Here is an 18,813-nt window from a genome sequence, read left to right as displayed (position 1 = left end):
TTTAAGCTTTGGAAAGGTAAAGGGACCCCTGACTCTGGGGTTGCGGCGCTCATCTAGCTTACCTGGCCGAGGGAGCCGGCGTGCAGCTTCCGGGTCATGTGGCCAGCAGGACTAAGCTGCTTCTGGCGAACCAGAGCAGCGGACGGAAATGCCGTTTACCTTCCCACCTATTTATCTACTTGCACTTTGATGTGCTTTCAAATTGCTAGGTTGGCAGGAGCAGGGACCGAACAGGAGCTCACCCTGTCGCAGGGATTTGAACCACCGACGTTCTGATCGGCAAGCTCTAGCGCCCTCTGTGTCTGTGTGATCTGCAAAACTGCCATTTATATAAAGCTGAACACCCCCCAAAAACATTGCAAAAGGCAGCATGTAAGCCACGCAAAGAGCTGGAAACACTTTGCTTGCTTGTGTCCGTTACGTATAAGCTAAACAAGCTCTAGCTTAGGGCCCCACTCTCTTGGGGGGCCCCAAAAAATTAAAGGGAAAAAAGTGCTGTACATTTACAAAATACAATTGATCCGGAAAGGGGGGGGCATGTCTTCTTCACCCCTTCCGCCGGTCACCAGAGGATCCGAGGCAATGACCTCAAGGGCACCCGGCCCTACATGGACCCCTCAGCCCCCACACTGTTACACAAGCACCGATTTTCTTGCTTTCAGTGCCAATTTACTCCATTTCTCTAGGACTCCATGACACCTCCTCTGTCCTCCATAATCCCTCAAGCGAGGTGTCATGTACACTCAGGAAGACCCTAATCCTGTCAAATCACTCTGCCAAGCCTTTCCTCCGGGCAGTGCCAGGTGGCAGACTATGCATACCTGACTATTGTCCTTTCATCACCAGTACTCAGGATGTACTTATCTGTGCATATCTCCAGCTCTGCATATTCCCCACTCCCTCCTCCATGTTAATCCTGTGTAACCCAACCTGTTCTTAATGTATTCATGATGTAACTGTGAGGTATTTTGCACTGTATTCTGGGGCATGGAGGGAAGTTTTAAAAGTTCATGTCACCCCATCCTCGGGGTTCAATCTCGCCTTGAACCTGTTGCGCAATAAACTTGGATCTTCTGCATCTTGCTCCTGTCTCCGGCTGAGCTCGTTTTCCTCCGCAGGGACCCACGGATATAGTCCGACGAGCTGGGTGGCAGAGCAGCCTCGCACCCAGATTTTACCGTAACACAATATAAAAAACAAATAAAACCTACATAAAGCAAGTTTTTGCATTGTGTTGGCTCCTATTTTGTTATGTGCAAATGGCTTTAGATACCTCTTAGGTCCATAAATTACCATATACCATATATTCAACCAAAAAACAGCAACAATTTGTTATTGACATAGGATGGACATATTGGCTGGACATACTGTTATGGAAATTATGGGGGGGCACATCTTTAAAGTTGTTAAATGTTACAAATATTATGCCTGAATGTATTCTTTCAACTTGACAGCTTAGGTAAGTTACCTAGCTTTTAAAAAATCATAAAATCAACTCCTTTGCCATTTTCCTCCATTCCAACGCTATTTTGCCCTTGGAAAAGGGACTCCAGGAAGTGCCCAGAGGTGACAATTGCTGAGCTGATTGTTAACCAAGGAGAGCCTAATCCCATCAACCAAACTTGCCAAGGGGCCAGACATGCAAAGAAAGTTCTATTGTACTTTGGGTGGTGGGACTTCAGAAGTGTTTGCCTATGCTAATCTAACACCTGGGTCTTGCCCTGACATGTCTGCTTATGCTAATGTTGTACCAAGGACTTGTCTGGTCATGTTTGCCAAGGTTGAACTAGTGTAACCCCCGTCTACCCCTCCCCTTTGGTGACATGTCAGTGATGTAGCAATGATGCTGTGTAAACTGTATTCTGGGATATGGTGGGAAAGTTTCAAAAGTCTTTGTCACCCCATCCTTGGGGTTCAAATTTGCTCTTTGAACCTGTTGCGCAATAAACTTTGGTCTACAGCTATTTGCTCCAGTTGGTGACTGGACCCCTTCCTTTATTCCGCAGGGACCCACGGGCTCTGCCCGACCAGCTGGGTGACTGAGCAGCCTGGCACTTAGATTTTTCCGTAACAGTATGTTGTTTGTTACTATGGTGTGTATTTTTGCTCGGATGAACCCCCCCAACTCACAAACAAGCCTTGACACAACCAACATGTTTTTCTCCTCTGAAACACAGCTAAATTTTTATCTCTTCGTACATAAGAACATAATAGCCTGTTTAGGAGTCTTTGGCGAGGTGCTTTGGCAGCTTTTTGCAGGAAGGAGTTCAACAGGAGTAGCCCATCTTTCCTGGCGGGTCATTTCTGCATGTTTTGGCCTTGCTAGCAAAGCCACATCATGCAGGAGTTGGTTGCTGAGAGCCGTGGAAGCCTCCTCTGACCACAAGGGTCTTACGGTTACCTACAAGGCTCCCAATGCTATCATGGCTGCAGCTTTCCTGCTGCAGCCACAGTTAAAGTCCTCCCGTTGCCACAAGATCCTTTCCAGAAGAGCCAAACTCAAGCTCAAGCCACCTATTTCCCTTACCCCTGAAGAAGAAGAGGAGGAGGAGGAGTTTGGATTTGATATCCTCCTTTATCACTACCCGAAGGAGTGGCTAACAATCTCCTTTCCCTTCCTCCCCCACAACAAACACTCTGTGAGGTGAGAGGGGCTGAGAGACTTCACAGAAGTGTGACTGGCCCAAGGTCACCCGGCAGCTGCATGTGGAGGAGCGGAGACGCGAACCCGGTTCCCCAGATTACGAGACTACCACTCTTAACGAAAGGGCAGGGAGGCTTGAGAGGGAGGGGACGCCCTGAAGTGGAGCCTGTGCACGCAGCTCACCGGAGGAAGACAGCAGAAAAAGCCAAATTCAGCAGTGGAAGAAGAAAATTTCAGAATATAAATTCAGAAATATAAACATTTATTACAAAAGAAGTATCAAGACTTTAAAAGACAAAAGAGTAAGAATGGGGTCGCTATCCGAGAAGCAGAAAGACCAGCCGCCTCCGCCGCCCTCACTTCCGATTTGACGCTGTGCCAATGACACATTCATTGACCTGCAAGGCAAGACCGGGCAGATTTTGGGGGCCAGAAACTGGTCCCCACAGCTGCTGCTGCCGCCGCCACCTCCTCCATCCAGCTACAGTCAGGATGCACCTTCAGCCCAGAGAAAGGGACCACCCCGCCCCCCAGCCGAATGCTGCAGTCACTTACCTTTCTGGCAAAGCGAAGGGAATTGAGGGACTCGGCAAAGTTCTCCTCCGAGGGTGAGATGTTAACGAACATCAGCCTGGGGGAAAAGGCAGGAGGGTGAGGAGAAACAGATGCATGGAACCCCTGTCAGAGACGTCTGGGTTGAAAGGGGTCATCTAGCCCAACCCCCTGGGTTCCTGGCAGGACAGTGCAGACCAGGCGTCAAAGGGGAGGGGGAGCCATCAACTCCCTCCTTGCCGACTCACATCTTGGAATTGCCGCCTAAGGAGTTCTGGAGGAGGTAGGTCAGCTTGCTGTTCCGGTAGGGCACATGGGCCTCCTGCAAGAGGGCAAAGGAAGCGGACAAGGATGGGTGCAGGAAGGGGAAATGTTGGGGGGGCCCTCCTCCCCACTTAGGGCAGGCCGGTTCCGCCAGCCAGCATCGTGAGGCTGTCCCATTCCTGATCAAATTGTAGAGTTGGAAGGAATCACAGCTCTAGGGCCCCTGACAGGTGGGCACCCCACACGTGAGACAGCGGTGAACGCCACATCCTCACCCTCGCAGAAGACCAGTGCACTGCAGGAGGCCGGCTGTGGGGCTGTGAAGGACTGCCCCATGGCTGGCCGGGACTCTCCCACCCAGAGGCGCACGTGACCCCCTCTCCCGCTTACCTTGTTGCTGAGGGCGGTGATGACCAAGCCCAGGTTGGAGAGGCTGCTGTTGATGGCCTGGGTCTCCTTGAGGCGGTCGCCTGTGGAGAGGGACCTGTCCAGGCGCTCGCTGCCAGCCAGGTCCACCAAGCTCAGCACGGCTGCCGGGGGGACAAAGGAGGGGTGAGGGTGGAGGGAGAAGGGTGGGTGCCCCGTCTCCCCCTGAGGGGCGCTGGGGACCAGGGACAGAGTGCCTGGCCTAGAAGAGGGGGAGCAAGGGAGCGCCTCTGGGCCAAGGCAGGGACAGAGGCCTCCGGCGAAGGGTTTCGGCAGGGGATCGTGGGGCCGGCTACACTCACAGGAGGTGTGCAGCTCCCGGTTGGCGTTGTGGCCCTCGATGCGCAGCTGGAAGAGGCTGTGGCTGCGGGAGGAGCGCTCATTGAGATTGGTCTTGGCCACTGAGCGGTTGGCTTTGGCCCTCTGGAGCAGCTTCAGCACCTGAAGGGGCAAGCAGGGGGCAGGAAGCGGAGAATGGCAGTCGGAAGGGACCCCTGAGATCATCTGGCCCTAGCCAGCCCCCGGCAAACAGCGTGAAGAGGCTAGCCGGGCACATTTCCCCCCTGGCTATTGGCTACTTGCGACCAAACTGAGATGCCCGGGCGCCAGATGGCGTTGGACATCCCCACCTGGGGGGGGGCAAGCCTGGGAATCCTTGGAGCTAGACTGTTCCCACACACTAGTACCTCATCCTGTAGAATTCTATCCCTTACATTTTAGCTGCACAATCAGAGTGAGTATCAGGAATCAAAATGGTTTCTCTCAGCAGCCTGAGCAGGAGCAGTGAACAATGTCAGTTCATTGTTCTCACTTGACTTCACTCCCCCGCCCCCACTGCCCCACTCTCAGTTGCAAAGAATATTATTATATTCTGAATGTACTGTTAAGAAAAAGAAGTTGGAATAAGCCAAGATATGTGGACTGCCCCAATCCCAGCTCAAGGTGGTCATCTGAACTAGCCAGATGTTTAACTGAGAATCAGTCAGTCAGTCCATCATTTGAAAAATAAGACTTTAGAACCGCCTGGCCCCAAAATGGCAACTAGACATTCCATTTGGGTGAGTTTAACCTTGGTTTAAGGAGCCGCTTGGTGCCTAGCTTCTATATTGGAGTTTCTACCATTGCCTGCCTTCATACAACAGCAGGAGACAGAAGCCTCTCAGAGAACTGCAAAGTTGGAGGGGAGCCCCCAGGGTCATCTAGCCCAACCCCATCTTCCTCACTCTGCTCCTCCCCTCAGAGGCTTTGGATGCAGACACACTCTGGCTGCCTTGTCCCCAGACCAAGGCCCTAAAATGGGTCACAATGGGGCTGGTTCTCTGGCTTCTGCCTCTCCTCCACCACTTGCAAGCAGGCTGGAGGCCGGACACAGTGCAGAGCGGAAGAATAGTAGTGTTGGAAGGGGACCCCAGAGGTCATCTACCCAACCCCTGCACCGCTGGAACCCCCCTGGAAAATCCCAGACAGCTGCCCCCCCCCCCCGCGGTACCTCTTGCTCCGAAGCAACGGGGACATAGCAGAGGTTAGGGACGTGCAGTTCCTCCGTGCACTGGCTCACTCGCCGGATCTCCAGCTCGGAGCCCCGCTCAGGGCGCAACACCAGCAGGTCCCGCAGAGACTCATTGTAGATCTCCAGGAAGTTGGCAGTGAAATGGTACTGGGAGGAGACAGGAAGAGGGGCAGGATCATAGCAGGGAAGGCGGCTGGGGTGGCGCGTGCCCAGCCGGCACATCGCTCCCAGCTCAGACTCAGGGACTAACTGGCATGGCTATTCCAAGATGGCCTGCAGAGGAGGCTTCCAAAGGCGAGGCCTAGGAGTTCAGACAGGCCAGCCCTCAGGTGTTCAGAGGATCTTGTGAGGCTGAGCGGAAGGCCCTGCAGAAAAACACTGGCGGTCTCACCATCCTGTGGGGGGGGGGGTGAGGGTGAAAGAGGCAGCCCCCTCCCCGAGTGCTCAGAGGGCTTGGGAGAACCTCTCTCACCAGTGCCCTCTCTGGGAGCTCCCATGCCCAGTGTGAAACCACCCTGGCAATTGCAGCATGGCGAGTGAATGCAGCGGGTGTCTCCTGCGGCTTCCTCGCCCCTCCACCCCCTTTGGACACCTGCAACCGCTTTCCCTCTCTGCCCCCCACCTTCCAGCCTTTGGCCTCCATCTCCCGGGCTTTCTCGAAGATCTGCTGCACTGCGCGGGGGATCATGCCGGCCGTGGAAGAGTCCTGGCAGTCGGGGCCCTCCATGGTGTATGTCTTGCCGCTCCCCGTCTGCCCGTAGGCAAAGATGCAGACGTGGTAGCCGTCCAAGGCTGACTGCGGGGAGGAAGGGATGCCGTCATGCTGGCGTCCACCAGACCCTACCTGCCTCCAGAGGGAACAGCCACTCTAGATGAAATTTCCAAACCATCCTTCAGCCAAGGCTCACAGGACAAACCAGCCAAATCAGCAGGGTAATCATCACCATGATCATCATCATAATACAGTGGCACCTTGGTTGTCGAACCGAGTCTAAGGCTGCCAAAGAATGTTTGGGAATTGGAACACTTACTTCCAGGTTTTCAGCGTTCAGGAGCCAAACTGTACGAGTACCAAGGCATTTGAGGACCAAGATACGACTGTACCATACTCAACATAATAACAAACTAGAAGAACTGGGCCGCTTCCCCCCTTAATGTATTTATTTTATATCTTTATTTAATTTATTTATGTGCTGCTCTTCATTAAAAGATCTCAGGGTGGTTCACAGAATAAAATGCTTTTCCTTACCTGCACAAGCAGAGAGATCTCCTCAAAGACCTCCTCCTGGGAGCTGGACGGAGGGAAGACCTGGTCAAAGTTGAACTCATAGACAATGTCCTCTTTTCGCTCCCGGCCAACGTGGGACTGGCAGAGAATCAAAGAATTGCAGAGTTGGAAGGACCCACAAGGCTCATCTAGTCCACCCCCCAAGCAAGACTTGAACCCACAACTCTAAGATTAAGAGCCTCATGCTCTACTGACTAAGCGGTGACAGGGGCCGCGTTCCCGCTTGGCCAGCTCTCCCGGGGCCACAATGCTCTCTCTCACACACACATCCTTCAGCTGGCATTGGGTCTGTTGGCCTTGGGCTGGCCATCAACATTTGGGTTGCTCCTGCACCACCCTGCTGTAAAAGGTCATTGCAGGAACAACACTGGCTTATTTGAAGAAGAGGAGTTTGGATTTGATATCCCACCTTTCACTCCCTTTAAGGAGTCTCAAAGCGGCTAATTCTCCTTTCCCTTCCTCCCCCACAACAAACACTCTGTGAGGTGAGTGGGGCTGAGAGACTTCAGAGAAGTGTGACTAGCCCAAGGTCACCCAGCAGCTGCATGTGGAGGAGCGGGGAATCAAACCCGGTTCACCAGATTACGAATCTACCGCTCTTAACCACTACACCACACTGGCTCTCGGCAGGCTTTGCGGCAGGTTGAGACTTCCTGACGTCCCCTGGCAACTGTGACAGCCCAAGATGCCACCAAGACTTCGACAACCACCTTGTCCCCCCACCCCAGACTGACCTCCTCCACCTTGGATAAGACAAGGCTCTTGCTGTCGTCTGGCGGGAAGCGCAGGTGGCTCATCCCCTGCTTCTGTGCCTCTTTCTCACTGCTCAGCAGGGGGCGCACGCGGCAGAAGACACGGATGTTGCCCTGGAGGGAGCGGGGACTCATCAGCACCCAGCCCCACAAAGGGACCCCCAGCGCCAGCCCCACCACCACCACCGGCCCACCTTCAGCTCCTGGACGGCATTGTGCAGGGAGCGCCGCTCCATCTCCGACTCGTGCAGCTTCTGCTCCAGCTGGGCCTTGCGTGCTGCCAGCGCCTCATTCTCCTGCGCCCGCTGGGCCAGGCCCTCCTGCACCAGGCCCAGTTCCGCCTGCGTCAGAGAAACCCCAGGGGCAGTGAGGGATGGGCCACCTCAAACCCAGAGCCGCCCACCCGCCCTCTCAGCCAGGCAACAGATTAGGAGCGCCACAGGCTCACTGAGGGAGGAGGAGGCAAACGCAGGTTTCCTCAGCTGGGAAAGGAAAAGCACCAGCAGGAACAGACACAGCAGAGGTTAGCAATTCCACCAGACAAATATCTAGGTCCCTCTTGCGATGGATAGAAAAGGGACTTGTGTGAGAAACAGGGTGTGAGGCTGAGGAAAGGGGAAGCACTTCCAGAGAGAGCTGAGAGGGATACACTTATCTGTATGGGGATTGAAAATTAAGATATAATTATGATAGAGGGCTAGACACATAAAATTTTGTGTTTTATTGTGATTATTACTATTATTGTTGTGATTTTTATTTATTTTCTTTCTTTTTCTCCTTATATTCCCACCTTTTATTGCTTTTTCCTGTATTTCTTATTATCTTTTATTTAAAAATTCTTGATTTACAAAAGTGTTTGCAATGTCTTTCTTTCATCTTATTATCTTTTTTTAAACTAGTTTGGTTTGTATTATATTGTATGTTGAAAATATTTAATAATTTTTTTAAAAAAAATTTTTTTTTAGGTATCTAGCTCTCTTTTCTGGGGCTGAGGACCCACCCCTTAACTTTGATATTGATTCTGGCATTGTGGAATCAGAAGGGTACCTAAGGGACATCTAGTCTAACCCGCTGCAATGCAGGAGTCACAAGCAGATGTTGGCTAGTCCCAAGGATTCCTCACCTCACCTTGGGATTCCAAGCACCTCCATTAAAGGGGGGGTGGAAGGGTCCCCAGCCCCCACTCACCTCTCTGGCCTCCAGCTGGGCAGCCAAATCCTCCTTGGCCTCCCTGGCTTTGCGGCCAGCGGTTTCCAGCTCCCGGATTGTCTGGCCCTGGCTCTTGACGGTCTCCTGCAGCTGCTGCTCCCGCTCCACCAGCTGCTCCACCCTCTGCAGGCTCTCTGTGGCCTGCGCTTGGCAGGTCTGCAGCTCCAAGGCCAAGGCACTGCAAAGAGAGGGTAGGGCAGAGGTCAGATCCTGCAGCAGGAGTAGCAGAAGGAGCCCGCCATGCCCTTCTCAGGCTGCCGCTCACTCACCTGTTCTGCCCCTCCAGCTGCTGGCTGCGGGCCGTCGCCTGCTTCAGCTCCCTCTCCAGCTGGTTCAGCTGATGCCTCAAGGCCTCATTCTCCCCGGCTAGCCCCTGGGCCTTCTCCTTGTAGGTCCCCACTTTGGCCCGCAAGTCGCTCACTTGCCCCTTCAAGTCCCAGGGGGCCCGCTTCTTCTCACCCCCACCAGCAGCGGCAGGAGCAGCGGCTGCCAAGGGGAGAGGGATAGAGAGGACAGTGTGATGGTCCCAGTGGCGGCTCAAGGATGGCACAGGAGGGGGCACCTCCCTCCCTTCTCCAGGCCTTACCTGGCTTAGGGGCTGCCGCAGCCACCGTCCGACGGGATCCTGCTGGGAAACAAGGAATGAGCCATGAAGCAGTGAAAGGATTCCCAAGGGGACCCTGTCTCCCCTCCGTTGCTTCATGAAATATCTTCAAACAATAGTAATACTTCAAAACATAAAATCAGCAAGGGACTCAAGACAGATTAAAGCAACATATGTGGGGGTTCCATTCCACGGATTGTGCCTAAAGTCAAAATCGCATATAGCTGAAATATGCTGGGTTTAATGGTGGGCGGGATTGCCAGAGCATTTTTCCCAGCCCCTCTCCAAACTTTTTATATTGTTTCCTACACTGAATGCACACAAGTTAAAGGGGCACCAGATGCAGGATTACGGGGCACCCACGTTCTACACGTCTGAATCAGCTTGCCAAAACTAAAATGGCTTCAGCAGGTGCCAAAAAGAGTCCAGCAAAGATAGCTGCTTGGTGTTGTAAGAACATAACTGCATCAGGCCCAAGGGGCCTGTCTAGTCCAGCATCCTGTTCTCAGTGGCCAAACAGTTTCCTGTGGGAAACCAGAGAGCAGGATTCAAGCCCAAGAGCCCCCTCCCCCTTTGTGGCTTCGAGCAACAGGTATCCAGAAGAATTTCTGCCTCCAACCATAGAAGCAGAGCAGACATCACAGCTAGTAGCCACTGATTGCCCTCTCGGACGTGCATCTGTTTAATCCTCTTGTAAAGCCATCCAAGTTAGTAGCTATCACTACCTCCTGTGGGAGGAAGTTCCATAGGTTAGCTATGCAATGCCATTTTTTTTTATACAGTGGTGGCTTGGTTCTCGAACTTCATCCGTTCCAGGAGTCCAAGACTCCCGAAACCATTTGCAAACCAAGGGACGGCTTCCGATCGGCTGCAGGAGCATCCTGCACTCATTCGGAAGCTGTGTCAGATGCTCAGCTTCTAAAAAAGATTCGCAAACCGGAACGCTTACTTCCAGGTTTCCGGCGTTCAGGAGCCAATTTGTTCAACAACTAAGCCGTTTGAGAAGCAAGGCACCACTGTAATGGAAATCAATACAACAATATTTATAATATTTTTGAAAAATAACACGATGGGTGCTGCTCCTCTAAATGATCAATTCCTTACAGGTATGATATGGCACCCTTAACAGGGACACCTCTGCAGCCCGCTGCCTACCTGTGATGGACGGCCCTGCCACACCCGCAGTCCCCCGTGTCCGAGTGCTCGAGCGGCGGCGCCCCCCTGCCAAGAAAGCTGTGTTACAGCAAAGTCCAGAAGGGCTCCCCAGGTTCTGCCCCGCCCCCCGATCAGAGCTTACCAGCCTGGCGGTGGCCTCGGAGCCCAGGGGCCGCTGGCGGAGGCTTCGGAAAGGAGGGGGCTGCTGTCACAGGTCCTCCCCGCTTGGTAGGGTCCAGGGGACCCCGAGCCCGTTTCTGGCAGGAAGGAAAGGGCAGCTGTTTGTTATTCTCCAGGGCCAGGCTGGATGCCCTGCAGGGGTCCCTGACCACCTCACTGATTCTATTCAACGTCCCTCTCTGCTGGAAATGGCAATGCCCCATTCATACACCCCATGCAGCAGAAGGGAGGGGCTTGAGAACTCACCCGGTCCACCTTGGGGGGCTCATTCTCATCGCTGGCCGGGCGCTTGAGGCGCACCCCAGACACAGGGAGCCGGGAGGGGCCTTTTGGCAGCAGGAAACTTTTTCCCTCAGAGTTCATCTTCTGCTCCCTGAGTGGTAACTGAGGTGGGGTGCAAGAGAGAGAGAAACGGAGGGTCGTTGAGTCGGAAGGGGCCCCCACTCCCTGCAATGCAAGAATCACAAAAGCGGGGTGGAGGGGGGTGTCGGAGCCCGAGGCAGGAGGGAGAGAGAAGCCCCAGACCCCCGGAAGGGACTCACGGGAGGCGGACCATCCATCAGCTCCAGGCAAGGCCTTCTGGGAGAAGCAAGACACCTTCAGCCGCCAGGACGCCAGTGGCAGGCCAAAGAAATGAAGCCGAGCCTGCAAGGTCAAAGGAGGCCCAGCTAGTCCAGATGCCCCCCAGCACCAAGGCATCGAGATAGGCTGCCTCTGGGCCTGGAGGCTCGACAGGGGTCAGCAAACCTTTTCAGCAGGGGGCCGGTCCACTGTCCCGCAGACCTGGGGGGGGGGGGCGGACTATATGGGGGGGGGAGAACGAATTCCTCTGCCCCACAGAGAACCCAGAGACGCATTTTAAACGAAAGGACACATTCTACGCATGTCAAAGCACGCTGAGTGCCGGCCCCTCCGCGGGCCGGATTGAGAAGGCGACTGGGCCGGATCCGGCCCCCGGTTGCCTCCCCCGATCTCCAGGAAGAGCGCCGCTGCTGGGGCTTGGCAGAGTGCGCTTGGCTGGACCCCCCCCCCGCCTGAGGAAGGCGCCCCTCTGCCCGCCCCAGAGGCCTCACCGGCGCCGCGCTCCTCTGACGCCCCTTCTGCTCCTCCTCGCCGTCCTTTTCCCTCTCCGACCCAACCGCCCTCGGATTCAAACGGGCAGCTCCCGTCCTCCCCCGCGGCGCCGCCCGGCAGCCAATGGCGAGGCGGCGAGAGGAGGAGACCAATCCGCGGCCGCCCGTCACACGGGCCGGACCCGCCCTCTTCGTCTTACGCCAACGGCCAGGCCGCGTCGCCGCATAACCTCGCGCCGGCTCCGCCCCTAAGTCGCCCCTTGGCGCGCGGACGACGCACTGCGCACGCGCGCCGCCAAAGAAGGCGCCCGAGACCGCCTCCGCCGGAAGGAGCGTCGGCGGGAGGGCGAGCGTGAGTGCGCGCGCGCGCGCGCCGCAGGCAGCCACGCCCCTCCATGGCAACGGCCGCGGCGCGCAGGAAGCGGGCTGGCGGGGGCGGGGCCTGCGCCGCAGGGGCGGGGCCTGTGGAGGGGCGGGGCCAGGGAGATCTGTGGGGAGAGAGCTCAATGTAGAGAGAGAGAGAGAGAGAGAGAGAGAGACGCACACAAACAAACAAACAAACAGGAGGCCCCCCCCAGGGGAGGCCGGCGGAGCGCGCCTTAGCAACAGGCAGCTATTCCACAGGTGCAGCCGCCTGCGCGAGGGGGAGCAGCTTCCCCGGTTGAACACCCGCCTGCCCCTCTGCGCAGGTGGGGCGGGGGGGGGCCGAGGGGCGGGGCCTGGAGAGGAGGGACCCCCAATCTCAAGAATACCCCTAGTGACCCTGGCCCCCTTTTCTCTCCCCCCCAATGCAGCTGGGGGGTCAGCCCCCCACGAAGGGGGTTCGGAGCCTGAAGCAGGTGGGGGCACCCAGGGCCCCAGGCCAGCTCCCCCCTTCCATTCCAGGGAGGGGGGCCCCGCTGCAGCAGGGCGATCCCCTTGGAGGGGGCCGGGGGTCCGGGCAGTGGGGGGAGGCAGGAGGGACCCCCAGGCGCTGCCACGGGCCCGACTGGGAGCTGGGGGGCGGGGGAGACGCGGGCCGCCCCCTCCCCGCGTGCTGGGGGGTCCTTCTCCCCCGGCCCCCTCAGGTCGCGGGGGCGTGCCGGCTCCGGGTGGGGGCGCTGGGGGGGCTCGGCCGCCCGGCCCTCGGCATCCCCCCTCGCGGCCCCCCGCTCCGGCTGCTGCGTCACTGGCGCTCCGCGGGAGGATGGAGCCGCAGAGGGTCCCGCTCCGCCGCCCCTGAGAGCCCCGGCCCACCGGGGAGGGACCCCCACCCCCCGCGGGTAAGGGGGCGCGGGCGAGAGGGACCCCGAGAGCGGAGCCGGCAAGGGGGGCGCCCCGCCCCTCCCCCGCAGGAGACCCCCCCCGCACGCAGGAGACCCCCCCGCACGCCCGCACTCGGGGGGCCCTTTGGGGGCGGAGCCTGACCCCCGTCTCTCCCCCCCCCCCGCTGCAGGTGGGGCGCAATGTGATGGCGAGTGAGCCTCCCGCCACCCCCGCCTCGGCCCGGCTGACCCGGACGAGCGCCCGCCTGACCTCGGGGCCCTGGAAGCGGCCGGCGGCCGGCAGCGGAGGGGCGCCCCCCTCGCCCTGCTCCCCGCCGGCGCCCGGGGGGCCCAGCGCAGCCCCTCCCGGCTGGCCCCGCTTCTGGGAGGGCCAGGATGTCCTGGCGCGCTGGACCGACGGCCTCCTCTACCTGGGCACCATCAAGAAGGTCAGTGGCTGCCCCTCCCCTCGGGGGTCAGGGGGGTCCGTCCCCCCGGCTGGGGGTCTCTGCTCACCCCCTCCCCCCCTCCGCCAGGTGGACCCCCTCCGGCAGGTGTGCCTGGTGCAGTTTGAGGACGACTCCCAGTTCCTTGTGCTCTGGAAGGACATCAACCCAGGTCAGTGGGAGACGCCCCCCACCCCCTGGCTAACACCCCGCCCCCCGCCGCCCTGGGCCGCCTCTTTGGGGTCCCCCACAGTCTCCACCCCCTGCTCCCCACCCTGTCTTGTTCTGTAGGGATGAGCCCAGCGCAGAGTTCACCTGTGGAACTCTGAGATATCAGTGGCTCCTAACCAGGCTGGTTCTGAATGGCCGGTTCCTGGAAGCCGCTGGGGGGGGGCCGTTCCCTGGCTGCCCAGGGTGGGAAGGCGAGGCTGGATCAGAGGAGAACCCCCTTTGGCCCCATCCAGCAGACACTTCTTATTTCCCGATGGAGCCTCCAACTCCAGAGGCAGTCTTATCTTGCTTCTGAGGCTCTTGGGGCAGGAACCCAGCTGCCCTTGGGGGGGGACTGGCCCCTCACGCCCCCCCCCGCCTTTTCTCCTAGCGGCAGTGCCTGGGGAGGAGCAGTCCTGCTGCGTGTGCCATTCGGAGGCCGTGAGCCCAGACAACCGGCTGGTGCGGTGCGAGAAATGCAGCCACGGTAAGTCCGCCAAAGGAGCCCCACAAGCTGCCCCTGGTGCCCCGTCCCCCCCCACTGCCCCACTGATGACCCTCCTTCCTCTCCCCCCCCCCCCGCAGCCTACCACCAGGAATGCCACCTGCCCCGGGTGCTGAGCGATGGGGCCTGGACGTGCCGGCAGTGTGTCTTTGCTGTGGCCACCAAGGTAAGAGGGTCTCCTCTGCCCCACAGTTGGAAGGGACCCCCAGAGGTCCTCTGTCCCAGCCCCACGGCTCTCCCTCTGCCATAGACCAGCCTGCGGTGGCGAGAGCCTGCATGGGGTGGGGCCCCCCTTCTGCGCCCCGCGCACTGACTCTGCCCCACGGCTTTCCTCCTTCCGCAGCGGGGCGGCGCCCTCAAGAAGGGGCCCTACGCCAAGGCCATGCTGGGCATGAAGCTGGTGCTGCCCTACCAGCTGAAGGCCCTGGAGTGGGACGCCGAGCACCTTGCCAACCGACAGCAGTGCTACTGCTACTGTGGGGGCCCCGGAGAGTGAGTCTGCCCCCCCGGCCGGGGGGTGGCGGAAGAGGGGGGCTTGTGGGGAGGAGGAAGGGCGCCTCTGGAACCGGAGGGGGCTGTGTGCTGGGGGCGCTCAGCTGACCGGCCCCTCTCTTCCTCTGCCTCAGGTGGAACCTGAAGATGCTGCAGTGCCGCTGCTGCGCCCAGTGGTTCCACGAGGCTTGCACCCAGTGCCTGAGCAAGCCGCTGCTCTACGGGGACAGGTGAGGGGCAGCCCGGGGGGGAGGGGGTCAGAGGGTGCAGGCGTCTTGTGACTGACCCCCCCTTGGCTCCACCCGGCAGGTTCTACGTCTTTGAGTGCTGCGTCTGCACGGGAGGCCCAGAGAGCGTCCGGCGTCTCCCCCTGAGATGGTGAGGGGGCGCTTTGGGGCGGGCAGTGGGGCGGAAGCACAAGAAAGCAATGCAGCGGCCTGGCTCCAGGGAGGCCTGCCTGGCCCCAGCCCAGACTCGGTCACGGGATCGGGTCCCACCTTGGGCAGGAGGTCCCGGCATCTTGGGGGGTTGGACTGGATGACCCTCGGGGTCCCTGCCAACTGTCATTCCATATAAAAGCAGTTTAAAGAGAGCCAAAGGAAGGTGGGTCCTTAAAGAAACACACCCACATCTTGAGTGTACCCTGATCCACTTGGCCCCTTTAATTAACAGCTTCCTGTTTATCACTTGATTTCCAAATACACCACTTGGGATAATTGGGACAGACTTGGTAACTTAGAATAAGTCCATCCAAATTAAGCAGCTGATCTAGAAAGCAAAGAGAGCAGAACGGGGAAGGAGGTTTTGGCGCCAGAGCGAAGGAAGCCGCCACCTCAAGGGCCAGGAGGCACCGGGAGGGTGTGGGGGCCGGGAGGGTGGGGGGCTGCGCTGAGAGATTCCCGCCTGCCCCCCCCCCGCAGGGTGGACGTGGCCCACCTCATCCTCTACCACCTCAGCATCTGCTGCAAGAAGAAGTACTTTGACTTTGAGCGCGAGATCCTGCCCTTCGCCAGCGAGAACTGGGACAGCCTCCTGCTGGGCGAGGTGAGGCTGGTGGGGGAAGGGATCCTGGGGGTGGGAGAAGAGCGGGGGGGGACAAGACTCTGAATCCCAGGGTTGTGGGTTCGAGTCCCATGCGGGGCAAAACATTCTTGAATTGCAGGGGATGGGACCCGAGAAAAGTCTAGGATCCCTTTAATGTTGGGGATTGGCAGTGTGGGCCAGGAGGCAGGATCCGCCCCCCATGAAGAAGGGGCCTCAGGGTGGGGCACCCTGGCCTGCGGGGGTCTGATGCTGCCCCTTTCCCCACAGCTCTCGGACACCCCGAAGGGGGAGCGCTACAGCCAGCTGCTAAACGCCCTGACGGGACACAAGGACAGGTAAGGGGGTGGCAGGCCTGGCGTGGGCCGGGGGACCCCTGGGGGGCCGCGGGGGCTGGGTTCAAGAGCCGCCCCATCACAGCCGCCTCCTCTGCAGGTTCATCTCCGGGAAGGAGATCAAGAAGCGCAAGGGCCTCTTTGGGCTGCACTGCCGCGTCCCCCCACCCGCCCCCCAGGGGGCCGACGGCTCCGGGGACGCGCCCAGGACCCCCTTCATCGCGGGAAGCAGGTGAGCCGGGGGTCTCCCCCACCCCGAGGGGGTGGGAAAGGGGGCAGCGGCCTCCCCCCGCCTTTGCTCCTCCGGCACCCCCCTCCGTGCCGTGCAGATAAGGAGGGTCTCTTACAGCTTCCTTTCAGGGCAGGGCAGGCGTGGGAAGGGGCCGGAGCGCCCGAGGGCCGGGCGGCGGGGGCAGCCGCGGCAGCAGCCACAGCGCCGGCGAAAGAGGCAGCCGCCGGCCCCGAGTGGCAGCGGGGGGCAGTGGGCGCAGCAGGAGGAGGAGCAGCAGCAGCAGCGGAGCACCCGGGAGAGGGAGCGCCTGGAGAGGGCCCTCACTCAGGTAGGCCGGGGGCCAGGAAGGGCAGGGGGCAGGCCGGGGGGGGCCCTGCTGCGTCCCGCTCAAGAGCCCCCTCCCCTCTCTCCGCCCCCAGGCGGTGGTGCAGCACCCAGTCAGCGCTAACCAGAGCTACAGCGGCTACGGCGGCACTTCCAGCTCCTACAACTTCCGCCGCACCGACGCCCGCTGCCAGGACAGGTGAGGGGGCAAGCAAGGCAGCCCCACGGCGGGGGGGGGAGGCATTCCCCGCCCCACGCTGACGGCCTGCCTCTCTCTCCCCCATCCTGCAGCGCCCCGATCCGGATGTTCGCCTCCTTCCATCCCTCGGCCAACACTGCAGGGACCTTGAGGTGAGGACGGAGGGAGGGGTGCGCCCCACCTTCCCCAGGGGGGCTTGGATGGAAGTGGGGGGCTTCACTGGCCCCCCCACCACTCTAGGGGAAGCCCAGCACAGCCCCCTGCCCCCGGGGCCAGCCCCAAACCCCCAAGAGGCTGCTCTCCAGTCTGTGGGGTGAGCGGCCTCATGAATGGCTGTTTGGTCCTGGATTGGATGGGGAGGGAACGCCAAGGATCATCCGGTCCACCCCCTTGCCGTCAGACAAGTTGCCCCCTCTGAGACACCGACCTCTGCCAGGTCAGGGCGGCCCCTGTGAGCCCCATCCTCCTCCAGTTGGAGCATTGGACTAGGACCTGGGAGAGACTAGGCTTCAAATCCCCACTCAACTGTGAAGCGGACCAGCCGGCCTTGAAGTCAGCTATCATTCCTCTAGCCTCCCTCAATGGGTTGCTGTGAGGAGGCAGTGGGAGGCGGGGGGGGGGTGCCTCTCCTTCCCCAGAGGTTGGACGCCTGTCTATCCGGGACCCTCGAGTTCCTGCTTCCCGCACTGCAAGCGCTGCTGGGAGTTGTAGCGCTGGTCGTCCAGGGCAAGCGGGGGGCAAACTGAGGTTCGGGGTGACTGGCTGCAGCAAGTGACCCCCTTTCCTTCTGCAGCACCAGCAGCGGAGCCCCCCTCGACCCCGGTGACGCCGCCCCTGCGGAGCGGGGCAGCCCAGAGCGATCTCCGGCGGATGACGGCCCCGCCCCCCGGACACTCCTGCGCCGACACTCTGCGCCGCCGGCCCCCAAGCGGCCCCCGCAGGCTGCCCCGGCCCCCTCGGCCCTCTGCGTGGCCCCCGGCGGCCCCACCAGCTCGGGCTACTTTGGACCCATGGGGCGGCTGGCGCGGGGGGAGGCGGTGCGCATCCTGGCTCGTCGCGTCACCACCGAGGGCACCGTGCAGTACCTGGTGGAGTGGGAGGGGGGAAGCATGTTCTAGGGGCCCCAAAGCGGGACCCCGAGGGGCCCCCAATGTGCCTGGCCAAGGAGAGAGCAACAAGTGCAATTCTGGGGGGCAGGCCGTGGGGCGGCTCCCCCTACCCGCTTGAGGAATGTGGACTGTGCCATTTCTTGCTCTTGGGGGGGCAGGAGACCCCCAAGTTTCTTCTATTTGCTGCTGCCGCTGCTCCCCACCCCCCATATCGTCGTCTTGGACCCCAAAAAGAGTTTGAGTCCTGCTTATTTTTTTACTGTTTGTTGGTTAAAGGTATTATTTAAAGAGGCCTGAGTGGGAGAGAGAGAGAGAGAGAGCGCCCCCTCGGCTGCCCCCCAAACACACACAGCCCCCCTTGCGCCTGTAGTACTGCCTCTGCTGCTGCTAGACTGACTGTTGTACAAAGCACTTCCGAATAAAAGAGCTTCTGGGCAAGACTTTGCCGCCTGCGGCTGCTTCCTGGGGCCCAAGACCCCCCCCCAAAAAAAACCCCACCTAAAAGCATCAGAAGCACCTGCCGGAACAGGCCCGTCCAGCCCAGCCTCCTGGCCAAAACCCCCAAGGACTCGAGATAGACTGCTGCTGGGCCTGGAGGCTCCATTGGCAGGCCAAAGGCAGCCCACAGGCAGGACTGCTGGGCTGGGGTGGCTGGGTCAGGAGAGGACGAGGCTCTGAATCTCAGGGTTGCGGGTTCGAGCCCCACACTGGGGCATTGCAGGGGGTTGGGCTAGATGACCCCCAGGGTCCCTGCCAGCTCTGCCAGCCCACGCTTCTATGATCCAGGCACAAGGAGAACTTGCTCCTCCTGTGTTTTCCAGCAACTGGCGATCGGAAGAATTGGCTGCCACCGACCGGGGAGGCGGAGCGTGCCCGCCATCACTGGCTCCAGTGGGAGGGAGTTCCGCAGGTTAACTCTGCTGCTTGAGGAAGGGCTGCCTTTCGGAGGCAGAGCCCAGAGGGCCAGGATCCCGCCTGGCTGGCTGTGGGGTGGGGAGCCCTGCCTGGGGCTGGACAAG

General features: G+C 59.6%; 2 protein-coding genes across 8 annotated transcripts; one reads left to right on the top strand and one right to left on the bottom strand.

Annotated features, from left to right (window-relative positions):
- Positions 1–2,885: 2,885 nt before the first annotated feature.
- KIFC1 (kinesin family member C1) lies at positions 2,886–11,793 on the bottom strand. Of its 4 annotated transcripts, none has more exons than XM_081024425.1 (18): positions 11,678–11,793; positions 11,127–11,229; positions 10,831–10,968; positions 10,547–10,661; positions 10,405–10,470; positions 9,232–9,273; positions 8,915–9,131; positions 8,625–8,823; positions 7,631–7,777; positions 7,419–7,550; positions 6,646–6,762; positions 6,019–6,192; positions 5,376–5,543; positions 4,189–4,327; positions 3,851–3,990; positions 3,445–3,518; positions 3,200–3,275; positions 2,886–3,042 (listed from the first exon to the last, which is right to left on the bottom strand). In XM_081024425.1, exons 2-18 carry the CDS (start codon positions 11,142–11,144, stop codon positions 3,001–3,003), a joined length of 2,004 nt encoding a protein of 667 aa, XP_080880551.1. In that variant the 5' UTR covers positions 11,145–11,229; positions 11,678–11,793; the 3' UTR covers positions 2,886–3,000. The 4 variants fall into 4 exon arrangements, with proteins under 4 accessions (XP_080880551.1, XP_080880550.1, XP_080880552.1 ...); XM_081024424.1 differs by lacking the exon at positions 11,678–11,793 and adding an exon at positions 11,658–11,673; XM_081024426.1 differs by lacking the exon at positions 11,678–11,793 and adding an exon at positions 11,658–11,673 and having other exon boundaries at positions 9,232–9,270.
- A 343-nt stretch (positions 11,794–12,136) lies between these two features.
- On the top strand, positions 12,137–18,234 carry PHF1 (PHD finger protein 1). Of its 4 annotated transcripts, none has more exons than XM_081024417.1 (15): positions 12,137–12,281; positions 13,093–13,350; positions 13,438–13,519; positions 13,949–14,044; positions 14,143–14,228; positions 14,406–14,554; positions 14,689–14,784; positions 14,864–14,932; positions 15,475–15,598; positions 15,866–15,933; positions 16,031–16,162; positions 16,280–16,490; positions 16,582–16,685; positions 16,778–16,837; positions 17,479–18,234. In XM_081024417.1, the coding sequence occupies exons 2-15, from the start codon at positions 13,108–13,110 to the stop codon at positions 17,801–17,803; spliced, it is 1,845 nt and encodes a 614-aa protein (XP_080880543.1). In that variant the 5' UTR covers positions 12,137–12,281; positions 13,093–13,107; the 3' UTR covers positions 17,804–18,234. The 4 variants fall into 4 exon arrangements, with proteins under 4 accessions (XP_080880543.1, XP_080880542.1, XP_080880541.1 ...); XM_081024416.1 differs by having other exon boundaries at positions 12,194–12,346; XM_081024415.1 differs by lacking the exon at positions 12,137–12,281 and adding an exon at positions 12,402–12,496.
- The last annotated feature ends 579 nt before the right edge of the window (positions 18,235–18,813 follow it).

This window comes from Podarcis pityusensis (assembly GCF_964106645.2).
Source record: "Podarcis pityusensis genome assembly, contig: HAP1_SCAFFOLD_105, whole genome shotgun sequence".
In the NCBI taxonomy this organism is placed as follows: domain Eukaryota; kingdom Metazoa; phylum Chordata; class Lepidosauria; order Squamata; family Lacertidae; genus Podarcis; species Podarcis pityusensis.
Note: the sequence above shows the minus strand (reverse complement) of the source record. Positions and strands in the feature narration are given on the sequence as shown.

What these genes read in the sequence shown, in the direction of transcription:
- KIFC1 (XM_081024425.1), bottom strand. An exon ending in AGATCTCTCTGCTTGTGCAG is followed by an intron (nt 6,193 to 6,645) that starts GTAAGGAAAAGC and finishes TCCTCCCCGCAG; the next exon opens with TCAGCCTTGGACGGCTACCA. An exon ending in CCCTTCGCTTTGCCAGAAAG is followed by an intron (nt 3,043 to 3,199) that starts GTAAGTGACTGC and finishes CTTGCCTTGCAG; the next exon opens with GTCAATGAATGTGTCATTGG.
- PHF1 (XM_081024415.1), top strand. Translation starts at nt 12,446, where the DNA reads ATGCAGCTGGGGGGTCAGCCCCCCACGAAGGGGGTTCGGAGCCTGAAG. An exon ending in CTGGAAGGACATCAACCCAG is followed by an intron (nt 13,520 to 13,948) that starts GTCAGTGGGAGA and finishes CTTTTCTCCTAG; the next exon opens with CGGCAGTGCCTGGGGAGGAG. An exon ending in TACTGTGGGGGCCCCGGAGA is followed by an intron (nt 14,555 to 14,688) that starts GTGAGTCTGCCC and finishes CCTCTGCCTCAG; the next exon opens with GTGGAACCTGAAGATGCTGC.